Source organism: Alternaria metachromatica (genome assembly GCF_023757995.1).
Source record: "Alternaria metachromatica strain BMP 0045 chromosome Unknown scaffold_3, whole genome shotgun sequence".
NCBI lineage: Eukaryota > Fungi > Ascomycota > Dothideomycetes > Pleosporales > Pleosporaceae > Alternaria > Alternaria metachromatica.
Window position 1 is genome coordinate 329,485 of NW_026055494.1, and position 13,990 is coordinate 343,474.

Genomic DNA, 13,990 nt, shown 5'->3' on the forward strand with positions numbered 1-13,990 from the left:
CAAACCTGTTCAGTTTTCTTTTGTGTGAGATTTTCTCACGAACGTGCTCTGGATATCTGTGGGTGTAAAATGAGGGCGGTATTCACGATGAAGAGAAGCTTGGGAGTGCACATTGGTACATGAATATCTATTCCTTGGTAATTTGGAGCCTATTCAACCATCCTTGAACATCTTCCACCATCACTCATGCCTCTCACAATTCTACTTCTTGTTCAACCACCGGAGGAACAGTACTGGGCCTTGGGCCTCAGACCCTCGAAGGGGCTGCGCTCCAGCGCGCGAATCTTCTCCACACAAGCCTTGCATGCCAAGGCCTCACAACCAGGACATCTCATGCCGCCGGTGTGAGCGGCCATGCAAAACACACAGTGGTCTTCCCCGCCAACCTGAACGCGCCATGCTGTGCTCTTGTAGACGCACGTCTGTTGGCCGCAGGGGTGAGACATCTGCACGACCATGCCATGTGCCTTCGCACCAGGATTGGGAGTCGGAGGCCCGCCTTCGAATGGACTGAAAAGAAGATTAGCAAAGATCAGGTTTGGGGATGATGACTTCTACATACCTCTCATAGGCCTCAGGGTGTCTCATGCGGTAGGCGGCATCTCTCTCCTGCCATGCGGTATACTCCTTGCCTAGGTAGTACTGCCAGCTTGCCTCGTATGGCTTGCGGAACGGCTTCTGAGGCGGCGGGCTTGCTCTACCGGACTCGTATGCTCTACCAGCCTCGTAGTTGGCGGGGCCTTTGCCACCGAAGTTCTCGTTACCGGTATCATGGTTCGTCTGCTCAGTGGGAGCGCTAGTCTGGTACTTGTTACGCATGTAGGTGCGGTCGTATTCGGTGCGGTACTCGGTGTTGGTGAGCTGCTCGAAAGCTTCGCGAACGCGGCGGAAGACATCGGCATCTGCTACACCGGACTTGTCGGGGTGATGTGTCTTGGCAAGTTCACGGAATGCCTTCTTGATGGCATCAGTGGAAGCGCCAAGCTGGAGACCGAGGTCCGCGTAGTAGTCTTTGAAGGTGTTAGTGGCCATCGCGAAAGGTATTAGCAAGGAAAAGAGGTTCAGCGAGGAGGTTCAGCAAAACGATGAGGCTCAGCGAAGCAGTGAGGTATCAAGAGCTTGGTCAAAGTAGAGAGACGAGGCTGAAGATCGATCGAGAGTGACCCGGATATCTGGTCTATCTCCCGCTGCGATGGTCCTTTTGGTCCGCTTGCCTCAATACGGATAGTTGCCTGTCAGGCACCTACGATTACAAACAGTCACGTCTCTATTTCCGGCAGGTGCGCCATCTCTAGGTGACTGAGAATACCATGAAGGAGAATCTGAGGCTCTCATTGGCTGCGCGGCCGGAAATACAGGCTACGATGGTTGTACAGACGACGAGATTTGAGCAGAATGGCGCGATTTTGAACCGGAGAGAAGCTCCGTGTAGGCGCTATTGACTCAAGTGGGATAATGGTATTGTGGGTATACAAACGGTCGCGATACCGAGGCACTAACCGAAGGGTTCATGCCATACTGGCATACCTCAACATATGGAGCTCATCTACTCCAACGTGGACGTCGCGCTGTCGCTACCCCTTTCTACTTCTGATCAGACTACGTAGGTAGGTACCTGATCGCTCGCAGTCGACGCACCATCCCAAGGTCTTCAGTGTGAAGTCTCTACCAGCTCCCAAGTTATCTAGATAGCCAGGTTATCTCGGAATGCCCTGCTCAATCTCCGCATTCAGCATCACACGCCAGGCGACCCTTCCATCTGCGCGTTGAACATGTGTACTCGCGTTTGCTCGGCTCACATTACTTTGCGTCCTTCAACTTCATGCACCGCTCCTTGTTGTTCAAACTGCTAGCACAAAGGATGTCGGACTCATGTTTGTCTGTTGTGGGTTGGACGCGATTAGGCCAGGGCTGCACGATATTATGGTCTTTCTTCATCTTCAGACCAGAGGACTCCACACTCTGCACAACCCCCACAATCTCCTCGGACTGATTGAAGAATTAGGCACAGTCCTTGCGCATTGAGTAGTCCTGTCCATTCCTTAGGCCGAAGTTGCAATAGATATAACATCAGTGCGGCAATAGGTGGGTAGGCTTGCATTCGCGTCCTGTATGAGCCACATCTGCTTCGCTCAATTTGATGTCTTGCTCGTGGTCGACTTGGTATGTCGCATTCACGAAGAGCATGAGAAGTGTGGCTATGGGTGATTGCGTCTTTGGCTTGGGCGGTGGAGAGAAGATCTCGAGACATTCTTGTGGGCCGACGTATTTCATACCGCGATAAGCAGCGACGATCACACAAGACGATGTATACTTAGGATTTGATCACTCGGCGTACAGTAAGAAGATTCCTTAGGGGCACAAGCCCTCTTTTGCGGCAATGAAGGTGCTCGTAGAAGATTACAGATATACGTTGAGTAGATCAGTCTTTACGTGAGAGTAATGCGGCGCGTAAGTAGGTATGTTTGTCGGTCTACGAACAGGTGATTTACGTCACGCTATTGTCTCTCGTGACTCTCATCAAACTTATTGGGCTTTATCAGTGGCGCTCTTAATCCTCCTGCACAATGTGTACCCATCGCTCGACTTTCCCATCTGATTTCCGCTAAGTGGTCTTCTCCATGTCTTCACCTACTTCATTGACAAATGGTCGCTCCATGTCTGCACCTACTTTATTGACGAATGGCCACTCCATGCCTCTCGCAGTGCAACCATTGCCCGAACCGGCGGTACAAAAATGGGTTGTGTGTCGCCGCATACCCCCGTATCACTTTACTCTGGGTTTCACCGGCATACGATGCATCGATCAGCATGCCTTGATGCATCAAAGTACGTTTACGGAATGTGTCTGCAACGATCTTGACACAGCGATAAACGAAGCGAATCGAAGGGCGGCAAATTACATCGCAAGTCAAAATGCGGGCTGGGTCAATGACGTCTCCCCAGATGGAACGCATTACTGGATATGGAATCACGCTCAGCTAAGGAACTTTGATAACTTCATAGCGGTATACTACGTTGAGGGCCCGGTCGATGAATTGTGACCGAAGGTGCTGTTATGGGAATATCACACTCACTGGTAATCTTATACTCAGGCCTCTGAGACGAAGATCATGCCGGAGACTACGATTGCGATCTAGAACTTCGCTGGATACGGAAAGGAAGGATATAGCAGTACTCTATCAGTAAAGCGAAAATATCATCTGGTGAGGTTCCCGCACACGGGTACTAGACTCAGATTCATACGTTGCAGTCTATGATTTTTTTCCTCGTTTCGTTTTGCGCATGTATCCTAGGTACCGTCGTGACTTGGAAACTGCCAAGTGAACATGTACTCAAGCCGCTCGCCGCTAATAGAGACGACGAATTACAGCACATCGACCCTGTAGCTCGCAGCACCTGGAGCGCGGTGATTACTGAAAGAGCGTAATTTGTAGCGAATGACGTACTGGAAGAAAGGGAAAGAAAAGGTTCCGTGCGCCACAACGTGACTAAACCAAGCAAACGAGTTTGAAGTTACTCCCAAGATATTCCGCCCGTCCTCCTTGATCGCACACGGAACCCTTTCGATCAAACAGGACCAAACAAGTGTCTCCTTCGCCATGGCCGACAAGCCACTCCTCTTAGAATTCCTCAAGGCGCAGGATGCGTTGAGAGAGTAAAAGCCCCACTATCAAATTCTTCGTCTTCATTTAACGCATATCCAACAGGCCACCTGCTATGGTCACTTTCCTCCACCGCCTGCCAAACAGTGGAGATGTCGCACAAGCAAAACTATGTCGAGATCTCGTTTTCGAACGCTCAGCAAAGATTGCCCAGCAGTGCAAGACGATCCGCGAGGACAAAGTGGACATGAGAAGCCGGCCGCCAGGTCTCATCAGTGACTACATCGTCCTCCTTCGCGACAACAAGCCTCCCCGACGACAGTTTCCGACTGCTGGCGACCAGACCATGAACGCCGTCGCTAGGCTTCGCTACATCACTTTGAGCAGTCTTTACCTCTTCTCCGTGGAAATGGAAGACTCTACCTCCGCTCAGATCGTCTTTCGCGCCATTGTAGACAACTTCCACTTTATCTGGCCGAATGGCTTCCGATACCACCCTGGATCTGACGTGATCAATCATGTCTATTACTACACTCGGGCTTGGGACCCCTTGCGCTATTTCCTAGCAGACTGCTACGTGGACTTCGCCAACATCAAGTGGTATATCCCCCACCGGAAGTTCCACAAGGACTTCATGACCAACGTCTCGTTGGGCCATTCGAGGCGTCGTAACCTTGCACATGGCCCTTCCAGAACTGCCAACCCGCGGAACTACATCTTCCCCCAGCAGCTCGCCCAGACCGCAACCAACTCCGCCAGGAAGTCTAACCAGTAAGTACCTGTGAGGCTCACAGAATGAATAGAGCGCTAACAAGACGACAAGGCAAGGTAGGAAGGGTCTTGGACGGCGCAGGACGTCGATGTAATTGCCGCAGAAGCATGTCGGTCCGATTGGGAAACCTCAGCAGACCAGAGGTGGGTATCATGGGGTCTTGAGACTGACAGCTTGGGTCGGGAAATAGATGTAGCGGTCAACAGAGGTACATCATGTAGCCAGAAATGCATACTCAAAAACACTGCTCCAATGTGCAATTGACCAGCGTCCGTGTCTCTTTCCCAGGATACCTGGGTAGCAAGCTACGAGCTCCAGTTCCTCTATAGCAAGCATCATAATCGCCTCATTTCTGTCGTTCTCGTATCCATTGGTCGTATTGCTGAATTTCTGGAATGCAGCTCGCCGTGTCAATATGGAAGCTTCTCGTGCACAGCGCAGCTCACGTGCGCGAAGGCGAGGTAGCAGCTCTTCATTTCCCACTTGGGCGAGGTCACGCCTTTCGTGAAAGTGAGGCAAGAACCCTAGAATGATAGTTGATAGATGGAGATGATGGCTGTACAGGCGCTGCTGCGATAACCGACAGCCTCGCGATGTTGTCACTGGGTGACGTCGCGGATGATCAGGGAGATCTCGCCTGATTACGTTAGCGTGAAACTTCACTTGCGGACCCTTCAACCGGCGCAGCGCCATGCTTTCTTTTCTCACCTTATCGGCAGCCACGCAAAACCCTCAATCGTGACGAGACTACCTGCCCGAAAACATTGAGCGACTTTAAATCCATTTGTCGCGACGCGCGAAGCGCATTGAAGTTCGACAGACGGCAGCACTCTCCGCCAGTCACGCTTCTGACGTGAGGCTTATCTACTTCTGTCGCGCTGCCGCAACCCCCGGAAGGACCCGCTCTACTTTGTGCAGCCTGTGGAAACCTCACTACCGCGATTACCTAAGTCTCATATGTCAGGCCCAACATCAAACCCAGACTGGAACAGAAGCGGCAGTCCTGCCTACGGCACGTTCACTCGGCCACCGTTCAATCCGAATCCCACCAAAAGCCACGACAGTAATGACAGTGCTGTTGCACCCTCCAGCAATGGTGCTGAGGAGGTCTCACCGAAGCGTCGGCCTTCGCCCCAGCGGAAGCCATCAAAACACATCGAATTTAGAAAGTACCTGAAGCGCCCTCATATGATGGAGACGCAGAGAACGCTGAGCGATGCATTACGATCGGCAAAGAACCGGGAGGAGCAGGAGACTTTACTCCCCGAGGAGGACTACGCTGGATCTGATGGGTGCTTCAATGGACAGGGTGAGCCTATGATCCCTAGGACAGCCAGTACGCCTGGTTTGAACAACAACACAAGGACATATTTCAATATCCACAGGTAGGTCAAAACAGTTGATGTGAGTCGCACCGCGGAAGCTGACCATGTTCTAGGATACGACGTCTCGTCTTGGCTGTCATCGAAGACCCGTACACAGTGGATCAGCTGCGAGAGCCTCGTATGAACGTTCTCATTGTAAAACCACTGGTTGACCGTCTTTACGATGAAGACGACATATCCATCGTGTACTGTCTACTCGTCAATCGCATGCAGTTTCTTCGAGAGCAGCAATTTCAGCAACATCATCAAACTGTCGATTTGACGCGTGCCAACCTTTGCGAGCTGGTCGCCATGAAGGTGCTGCGACGGCACGACGAAGAGTCTACGGGTAAAGCTGGTCTACTACTCTTAGCACAGATCATGGTCGCTCCTTTCCAGCCGTTCCAAGGCGCGCCCGAAGAGCGTTGTCCACCGCGACACATATCAGAGTACCAGGGCCAGGGTGACAATGAGGGTAAATTGACGGCGCTGGAAGTGGCTATCGTCTCCGAAAGTAAGGTACTACTAGCTGGCTCCGCGAGCCAAAAGGTCATTGACGCTATCTATCGGGGACGAATCGTATACACCCCGACCGTCTATATGGATATCATACCGGATCACTACAAGTATAAGCCCATATCGCTTTACGATCCACGCAAGGCACCGACACTCAACCAGTATCGCCTCATGGTACCGAGAACGCGCAACATCATCGAAGTTGTACAGTTCTTCATACTGCTCGCACTCTATTGCTGGTGTATGACCATGCGACAAGATCACTATCTGACTATTGCCGAGATCACATTCTTACTCTACGGCAGCGGCTGGGTACTAGACGAACTCATATCATGCCTTGAGCACGGTTGGGAGGTACATACACAAGAACTTTGGGCTTTCCTGGACGTCACATTCGCCGGTATATTTCTCATCTATCTCGGCATGCGGTGCCATGGGTGGATAACAAATCAAGACGAAACGGGTAGACAAGCCCTTGACGTTCTTGCTGTCGCGTCCCCAATATTGTTCCCACGTATCGCATTCAACCTTATGCCAGAGAACATGCTGTTCATTGCTCTGAGGGCGATGGTCAAGGAGTTCACAGCACTGAGTCTGATCGCTGTATGGTGCTTTGGCGGCTTCCTCTTGGCGCTCAAATGGCTGAGCATCAGCAACCCCGAAGTTGGCTACGAAGACTCACCAAACTCCATCACTATCTCCAAATGGATGCTCTGGATCTGGTTCGGTCTGGATGGCCAAGGCATCGATGAAGCTCCTGGGTTCCATGAGATTCTCGGTCCTACCCTGATGGTGATCTATGCTTTCCTGGGCAACACGCTATTTTTGACAGTCCTTGTCTCGATTCTGTCCAACACGTTCAGCAAGATCGCAGCAGATGCGACGGCCGAAATCCAATTCCGCCGCGCCGTGCTCACTTTCGAAGGGGTCAAGTCCGATTCGCTATTCGCCTACCGCCCACCCCTCAACCTATTGGCGTTCATCATTCTACTCCCTCTCAAGTTCATACTTTCGCCCCGCTGGTTCCACAAGATCAACGTCTCAGCGATACGTATCTCGAACTTCCCTATTCTCCTCGCCATCAACTACTATGAGCGTAGGTATCTGTGGAAGCCCCGTCGCCACCTCAGCATCAACGGCCCTGGGCCCTCCAAACGCACAACCTGGCTGCAAGACATCGGTTTCTGGAGGAGCTGGAAGCAATTGAGTCCGCACGCTGATTTGCAGGCCGTGTTTGAAGAGGAACCGCCAGAGGACGTAGTGCATAGAATCGAAGAGGAGGATGACCTTGAAGACGCTATCCTCGAAAACAGTTTCGCAGCGAATGCCATGGGTACTCGTAGTGTGAGTCCAGGAAGTGCAATGACGGGAAGAAGGAGGAGATTGAGTAGTGTGTGGCCAGGACCGGGCGCTTAGGAAGGGTTTCGGCGGTCTACACGCTAGGTCATGCCTGGGAGGTTCGCAGCTGTTTTTCCCGGACTATAACGACTTTCGGTACCTCTTATCACCCCATCAATCCAAATCGTACATCTTGATCAATGAACATGTGTGTTGTCGCCTATCAGTCGCTTGTCTATTGGGCCCGTCGCGATGCAGCACCCCACTCCGTACTAATGCCGAGATCCGCACCCAACGTCAAGCTATTACCCCCAGCTTATTGCGCATCGAACCCGTTCGAGATGGTATCGCGACGATAGAAGATTTCATTACCCCCAGAATACTATTCAGCTCACCCTCTGACCATCCGCGGCCTTGTAAAACCGTGCTCTTGTTCGACGAAGCTGCGCGGCCGATCCGCACCGCACATTCTTTCTCCGACGGCTAACGCCTGCGGCCGATAAGCATCACCACAACAAACTCTGGTAAAGATTCTATCTGGTCTTGCGCCGAGAAGGAAGAGAGTGACTCACGACTGGGTGCCTGATCTAGAAAATCTATGCGACAGTGTTGATTGAGGATATATAAAGCGCTCCGACAGCTTAATCAAAAGAGTAGCATCAACACCGGCCACCTCGATCTCTCAATTGAAACGCGGAACACCACCTCAAGATTCAAGATGGCGGACATCAACCCGCTCCCCTTCTATCCGCTCCCTACGCGCGCCTCGCTACTATCACAGTTCCTGGGCAAGCAGCTCGAAGACCTGCCCACACCAGCCATTGTGCTCGATCGCGCCATCATACGGCGAAACTGCGATGCAATGCTCAACATCTGTGCGGAGCTCAAGGTAGGGTTCCGCGCCCACGTCAAGAGCCACAAGACGCTTGAGCTTTCTCAGATGCAAGTGGGAGCAGAGCAGAGCCAACCAGCGAATTTCATCGTTAGTACGATTGCGGAGGCGGAGAACTTGTTGCCGTACTTGTGCTATGCGCAGGGGGTGGGAAGGGAAGCTAGTGTATGTCTTATATCACAATTGCAAAGGCATCACTGACGTTTACTCTCAAGGTACTTTACGGTGTACCAGTCCCTCAATCTGGTGTCCCGCGTCTCATTTCCCTGGCCTCGAAATTGCAGCCGGGATCTGTCAGTGTCATCATCGACAATGAGGCGGCTTTCCTCAAGTTCCACGAGCGACTCGCTGTCTCTGAAACGGAGCTGGATATAGGAGTCTTCATCAAAATCGACACGGGCTATGAACGCGCTGGCATCAAGACTTCATCTCCGGCTTTCTCATCACTTGTCAAGACGGTAGTAGAGAAGAGCCAAGAGCCAACATCTGGATGCTTCTTGCAAGGCTTCTACTCGCACTTCGGACACTCGTACGGTGGATCTTCAGAAGATGATGCCGCTAATGGTTTAATTGAGGAACTGGTCGGTCTAGAAACAGCAATCAAGGCTGTTCCCCAGAGCTTTGACGAAAGGTTGGTACTGAGTGTAGGCGCAACACCTACAGCGACAGCAGCACAGAACATGCTGTCCAGCTCCAGCCCCAAGGTCCAGGAGTTCCAAGACGTACTCCAACGTCTGCAGAAAGATCACGTCGTTGAGCTGCATGCAGGGGTATACCCATTGCTAGACTGCCAACAAGTCGCGACACATGCTAGGCCATCGACTTCATCTAGTGGAGCCACGTCGTCCTTCCAGCCTCTCTCAAAATCTAACATTGGTATCCGGATGTTGCTCGAAGTAACAAGTGTATACAATGAGCGATCGAAGCCTGAAGCTCTAGTATCCGCTGGCTCTCTAGCGATGGGTCGCGAACCTTGCAAGTCCTACCCGGGATGGGGTATTGTCACGCCTGCACTAGGCAATGCTTCCGCTAAGCACATATACGACGAGCGAGAGGGAAAGACGGGATGGATCGTTGGACGCATCAGCCAAGAGCATGGTATCTTGACATGGGAGGGCGACAGGAGCGAATGCAACGAGTTGACGATCGGGGATAAGGTTATGGTCTGGCCAAACCATGCTTGTGTGGCTGGCGCTGGGTTCGGGTGGTATCTTGTGGTCGACTCGGACGCGGGTGGAGATACGGTCGTGGATGTCTGGGCCCGATGGAGGGGCTGGTAATCGGACATAGGCGTGGGTGGAGGCGTTATGATCGCTCGATATTACTCGGCTTCCGATGCTATAACCCATGTCAATATAGTTGTAAGAGAACCCCATTCATACATTCAAGGCGATGCTGGATGATGGGACTCGTATGCCCTCGTATTGTCTGACCTCAACCGGCGTCGTCTCGACTCTGCGCTGCCAGTATCGCGCGTGGATGGCAACAGCTCAAAAAGTAACGAGTCTGGCGTCTCCAATTGCCCAATCTGCGCGTGTAGTTTGATGACTTTGACTTTGCTCACACTCCGAGTTGACATTCCTGCAGGCTTGTACGACTCGCGCAGCATCTGGTCCTGGCGCTGTCGGCAAGAAAAGCCGCTGACGACTTCCGCCAGTATTGTCCTGCCCATCGCGTATGTGTGCGCGGATCGTTCTGCAGTCTTCAAACCCGTCTGATCCGATCCGGGACGAGTCGCATTTCGCGGCGTAGAATGTCCGGCACAGCTACATCTCGTTCGTCGGGTTCGGGTTGCGGCGACGGGATGGAAGGACACGAGTTTCGTGGTTTGCTACTGTAGCGTCGCGAGAGGGTAGTTCGCGCCGTTGTTTCTTGTAACGTTGGTCTGCATCTTGATCAAACTTTCTATTGTTGGTGCCTGCCAGCCGCTCTCTAGCCCAGCGCCAGAAGCATGTTACACGGGCTGGTAGATGGAAGAAGTGATGGTCGCTGGGTGAAGCTTGCCGATCGCGTGCCCTGTGATTGGATGCTCGTGACCCGTAATATGCTTGCCAGGCACAAGCACAAGTTTGTAGTTATGCGCGTGCATCCCAAAGCTTGGGATCCATAGCTTCCCGCGGAGATCGGCCAGGAACCGTGGCGCTTGGTAAACTCACGTTGGAGCCCATTCATGACGTCTGCTATGGGTTGCGCCATTTGGCAGCTAAAACATCAATCGGGATATGATAAGCCTCGGCACTTGACCTGACCGAGTTGGAAAACGGCGACATGGCGGGATCGTCGCTCAGGGCAGCCATAGGAAAGCTTGGGGGCGTTCCTGGGTGTGTTGCTGGCGGCTGCAATGCGTCTTCTAGCGCACACAGTGAGGATGCCACGGCCAAAATGCCAAACCGCCAAATCACCTGCTCGACACGTTGCAGCCAGCTAAAGGCCGCGGGCGGTCTAGAAAACGGATATCTGTAGTAAAGGGCGCCGCTGGGGATAGGCACTGCCAAAGTTTATTCTTGTTTGAGGCTTGCCCGTCTGCTCCTAGTCGTGAAGGCTGTATGGTGGAGAGTAGCCATGGCTTCCCCGCCCTGCCTCTGGATACCAACCGTCTCGGGCACTAAGGCATCCGCCAGCCTGCTTGCGGGCAAGCCTCCTGCACTACCTGCAGACCTCCTGGCGACCAGAAACCCCCCGTCTCTGTGCCAGATCCCAGGCTGATCTGTGACCTGTGACCTGATGACTGACGAACCGAAGGGGTCCTTGAACCTTAGGACCGTGTCCAGTCTTCCTTCCGCCATCTCCGGCACCTTCAACATTTCCATCCCCTGCGGCGTAGACTCTGCACACACAATGCCATCCTGCACCATGCGTCTTTAAGAAGGCCCGACGACGATACACCCTCCAGCGCCCCGGCCTCGACAACCCAGTGTTTCGTGCTTATGCACAGCCCATATCCTTGAACTGCGAGTTTGGGCTTGCATTGGCTTTGGCTTCTGTAGCACCATAATCCGAGCTGGAGTAGCATCCACTCGCTACTCGCCATGGTTCCTTTTCGACGCTTATCGCAGAGGGGCCGTCGCAGCTTCGACAACCGCGACTCCTACGAATGGCAAGACGAGCGAGACAAACGCATCATGACGGCCACCTTCCCCATACACCCCCTCTCCTCCATGCAGGCGCCCTTTGAGGAGTCGATGCTCGACGCCACTGGCGAAACGGGGCACGTTCCCTTCGCCATTCCCAAGAAGAGCGTTAAGACGCGACAGCAAATGCTGTGCAGAGAGGAGAATGCCTCTGAGCCCTCGTGGAACTTCACATACAACTGCCACTGGAGGAGCAACGCAAAGGGCAAATTTCACCCCCTGACAAAGACCGTCGCGCAGATCATCTTTGGTGTCCACCTGCTGCATCAGCATCTGGAAAAGTCCGTCGCCGATGTCGCTGACATATTGCTCAAGCATGTCAATGAGCTCGACAGTTTTCTGCAGCGGGCGAATGAAGACCTTGAAAGCAGCATGAAGGACATGCTGTTCCGGCATAAATGTCTAAAGGTGCCCATGGAACACGTAAACGAATTCGATCGCCTCCTCGAAGACCGCTCATACCGCGCCCAACTCCTCGACGGCAACATCGTAATCGAACGCACCATTGGGCGCATGTCGCAACTGCTCAACGACTACCTGATCGACATCAACGTATTTCGCGAAGCCAACCAGGAGCTCGATCTCTACCTAGGCGATGTGGGAGACGAATGGACATACCGCAATGAGGATATTGGGCGCATATATTCAGCCATGTGTGGCAACACCGGAGGCTGGTCGCAATTCTTGCAAAGCCTCGTAGCAAAGGCTGAAAGGCTGGGCGTTGTGCTCGTACAGGTCAGCAGCTATTGCAATGAGATCGAGAAGCGGTGTGGCGCTGCAAGTCGCCGAAGTTTGGTATGTTCGCTGCCAAAATCCGCTTCGAACCCGCTTCGTGGGCTATGTTCTCAGCTGCAGCTTCGCTAACAGCCCTAGATTGCGACACGTACATCTTCACGAAATTCGTCCAATTCGCGCGAGGCACGCCCATTTCGAAACTTTGCCAACAACAAACCTCTTCCAACCCCCCCGCCCGAACGTCCGCCATTCATGAGCGCATCATCATCTGGTAGGGAGACGCCTGCCAGCTTTGGCACACCCCAGCGACATTCGACTTTACGAGCGAGGCCGCAGCAGCAACAGCATCAACAGCAGCAGCAGCAGCCCGAGATCACAAACGCATCCGATTCCACCACAGAGACGCCCAAACGGAGCGAAGACTCGTCTTCTGCATCTGCCGTTTCCAACACAGACGTCGATGTACGACGTCAGGCAAATCAGTCCGGGTACTACCGTGATGCCTGGCGCAACGACGAGCAACGTGACGGAGCGACACCGCATGCAGAGTCTAGTCATGCAACACATGTTCCGGGGCACCAGCATAAAGTGTCTTCGCCATCTAACCTATCTGCAGAGGAAAGCGCATCAGCACCGAAACGCATGTCGGCGAAACCACAAAACGGAGAATACAGTCCGCCTTTGACGGGCAAAGATTCGGCATATTGTTCTGTGTCGGGCGCCTCAGCCGTGTCACCGGGCTACGCATCGCCACGCTCCGTGTCCTCCATGTCCTCGCGACAAACTGCCCAATTTGGTCTTTTCCCTAGTCGAAACTTGAGCACGCCGAAAGGTTCCATGTCGAGTCGACTAGGTGCCAGCTCTCCTACGTTCAATCGTCCTGAGCAAACCCCTAAGGCTGCGGACATGCCAAGCCGGCCACCAACCTCTCTGTCCACGTTCTCAGATGTCTCGACTAACCGACTTTCCAAGCGAAGTAGCTTCTCATCTCTCAAACGGCTATTCACCAAGAAGAAATCTGGCGATATAGGTCCTATCGCCGAGTGATACCCTCTAGTTTGATCTTTGTTATCCCTTGTCCCGTCCTTGGTCCTCTTGTCTGGCGTTGCAAGGCTATATACCCCTTTGACTTTGCGTTTCTGTGTATTACGCAATCCAAATCTCATAGTCTTTGCCGTGGTTCTGCCCAGCGTTCTCGATGGCTTCGTGGGGCTTTCGCATGTATATATTTTCGCCCTGGTAGATGTAACGCGGTAACGAGCAACGTGTAATGTCTTTAACTTCGTGTGCGGACGTCATCGCGGCAGAAGGCGCCGTCGTGCGGAGGACGTCGGTGATGCGGTGGTCTGGTGTGCTTGCTGGGGGCAGTTTCGGAGCGGGTTGCGTTGGATGCTGCGTTGTCCTGCGCATGGTGGGCAGCTGGGGTGCGAGAAGGAGAAGCGAAGAGCTGCTGGCTGTTGGCTGCCGGTTTGGCGCCACGGGTGGTAGGCCCGCCGTAGGGGTAGGTGTGGGAAAGCTGTACGCACAAGTAGGTAGGGACCATTCTCATATGCATCTCTGCTACTGACCCTTTCTGTATCGTCTCTGTATTCCTTCTGTGTCTGATCTCTCTGCCTTCCTCTGCAAGATGCTGGCGG

At 53.1% G+C, this 13,990-nt stretch overlaps 5 protein-coding genes across 5 annotated transcripts; 4 read left to right on the forward strand and 1 right to left on the reverse strand.

Annotated features, from left to right (window-relative positions):
• Positions 1-212: 212 nt before the first annotated feature.
• J4E83_001757 (uncharacterized protein) lies at positions 213-1,032 on the reverse strand (the record flags this gene model as incomplete). The annotated part of the gene is made up of 2 exons (XM_049328711.1): positions 213-510; positions 563-1,032. The coding sequence occupies 2 exons, from the start codon at positions 1,030-1,032 to the stop codon at positions 213-215; spliced, it is 768 nt and encodes a 255-aa protein (XP_049191683.1).
• Positions 1,033-3,602: 2,570 nt separating this feature from the next.
• On the forward strand, positions 3,603-4,380 carry J4E83_001758 (uncharacterized protein; the record flags this gene model as incomplete). The annotated part of the gene is made up of 2 exons (XM_049328712.1): positions 3,603-3,658; positions 3,711-4,380. The coding sequence occupies 2 exons, from the start codon at positions 3,603-3,605 to the stop codon at positions 4,378-4,380; spliced, it is 726 nt and encodes a 241-aa protein (XP_049191684.1).
• Positions 4,381-5,334: 954 nt separating this feature from the next.
• On the forward strand, positions 5,335-7,673 carry J4E83_001759 (uncharacterized protein; the record flags this gene model as incomplete). The annotated part of the gene is made up of 2 exons (XM_049328713.1): positions 5,335-5,762; positions 5,816-7,673. The coding sequence occupies 2 exons, from the start codon at positions 5,335-5,337 to the stop codon at positions 7,671-7,673; spliced, it is 2,286 nt and encodes a 761-aa protein (XP_049191685.1).
• A 640-nt stretch (positions 7,674-8,313) lies between these two features.
• On the forward strand, positions 8,314-9,767 carry J4E83_001760 (uncharacterized protein; the record flags this gene model as incomplete). The annotated part of the gene is made up of 2 exons (XM_049328714.1): positions 8,314-8,652; positions 8,703-9,767. 2 exons carry the CDS (start codon positions 8,314-8,316, stop codon positions 9,765-9,767), a joined length of 1,404 nt encoding a protein of 467 aa, XP_049191686.1.
• Positions 9,768-11,516: 1,749 nt separating this feature from the next.
• Positions 11,517-13,400, forward strand: J4E83_001761 (uncharacterized protein; the record flags this gene model as incomplete). Its single annotated transcript, XM_049328715.1, has 2 exons — positions 11,517-12,413; positions 12,492-13,400. The coding sequence occupies 2 exons, from the start codon at positions 11,517-11,519 to the stop codon at positions 13,398-13,400; spliced, it is 1,806 nt and encodes a 601-aa protein (XP_049191687.1).
• Positions 13,401-13,990: the final 590 nt, after the last annotated feature.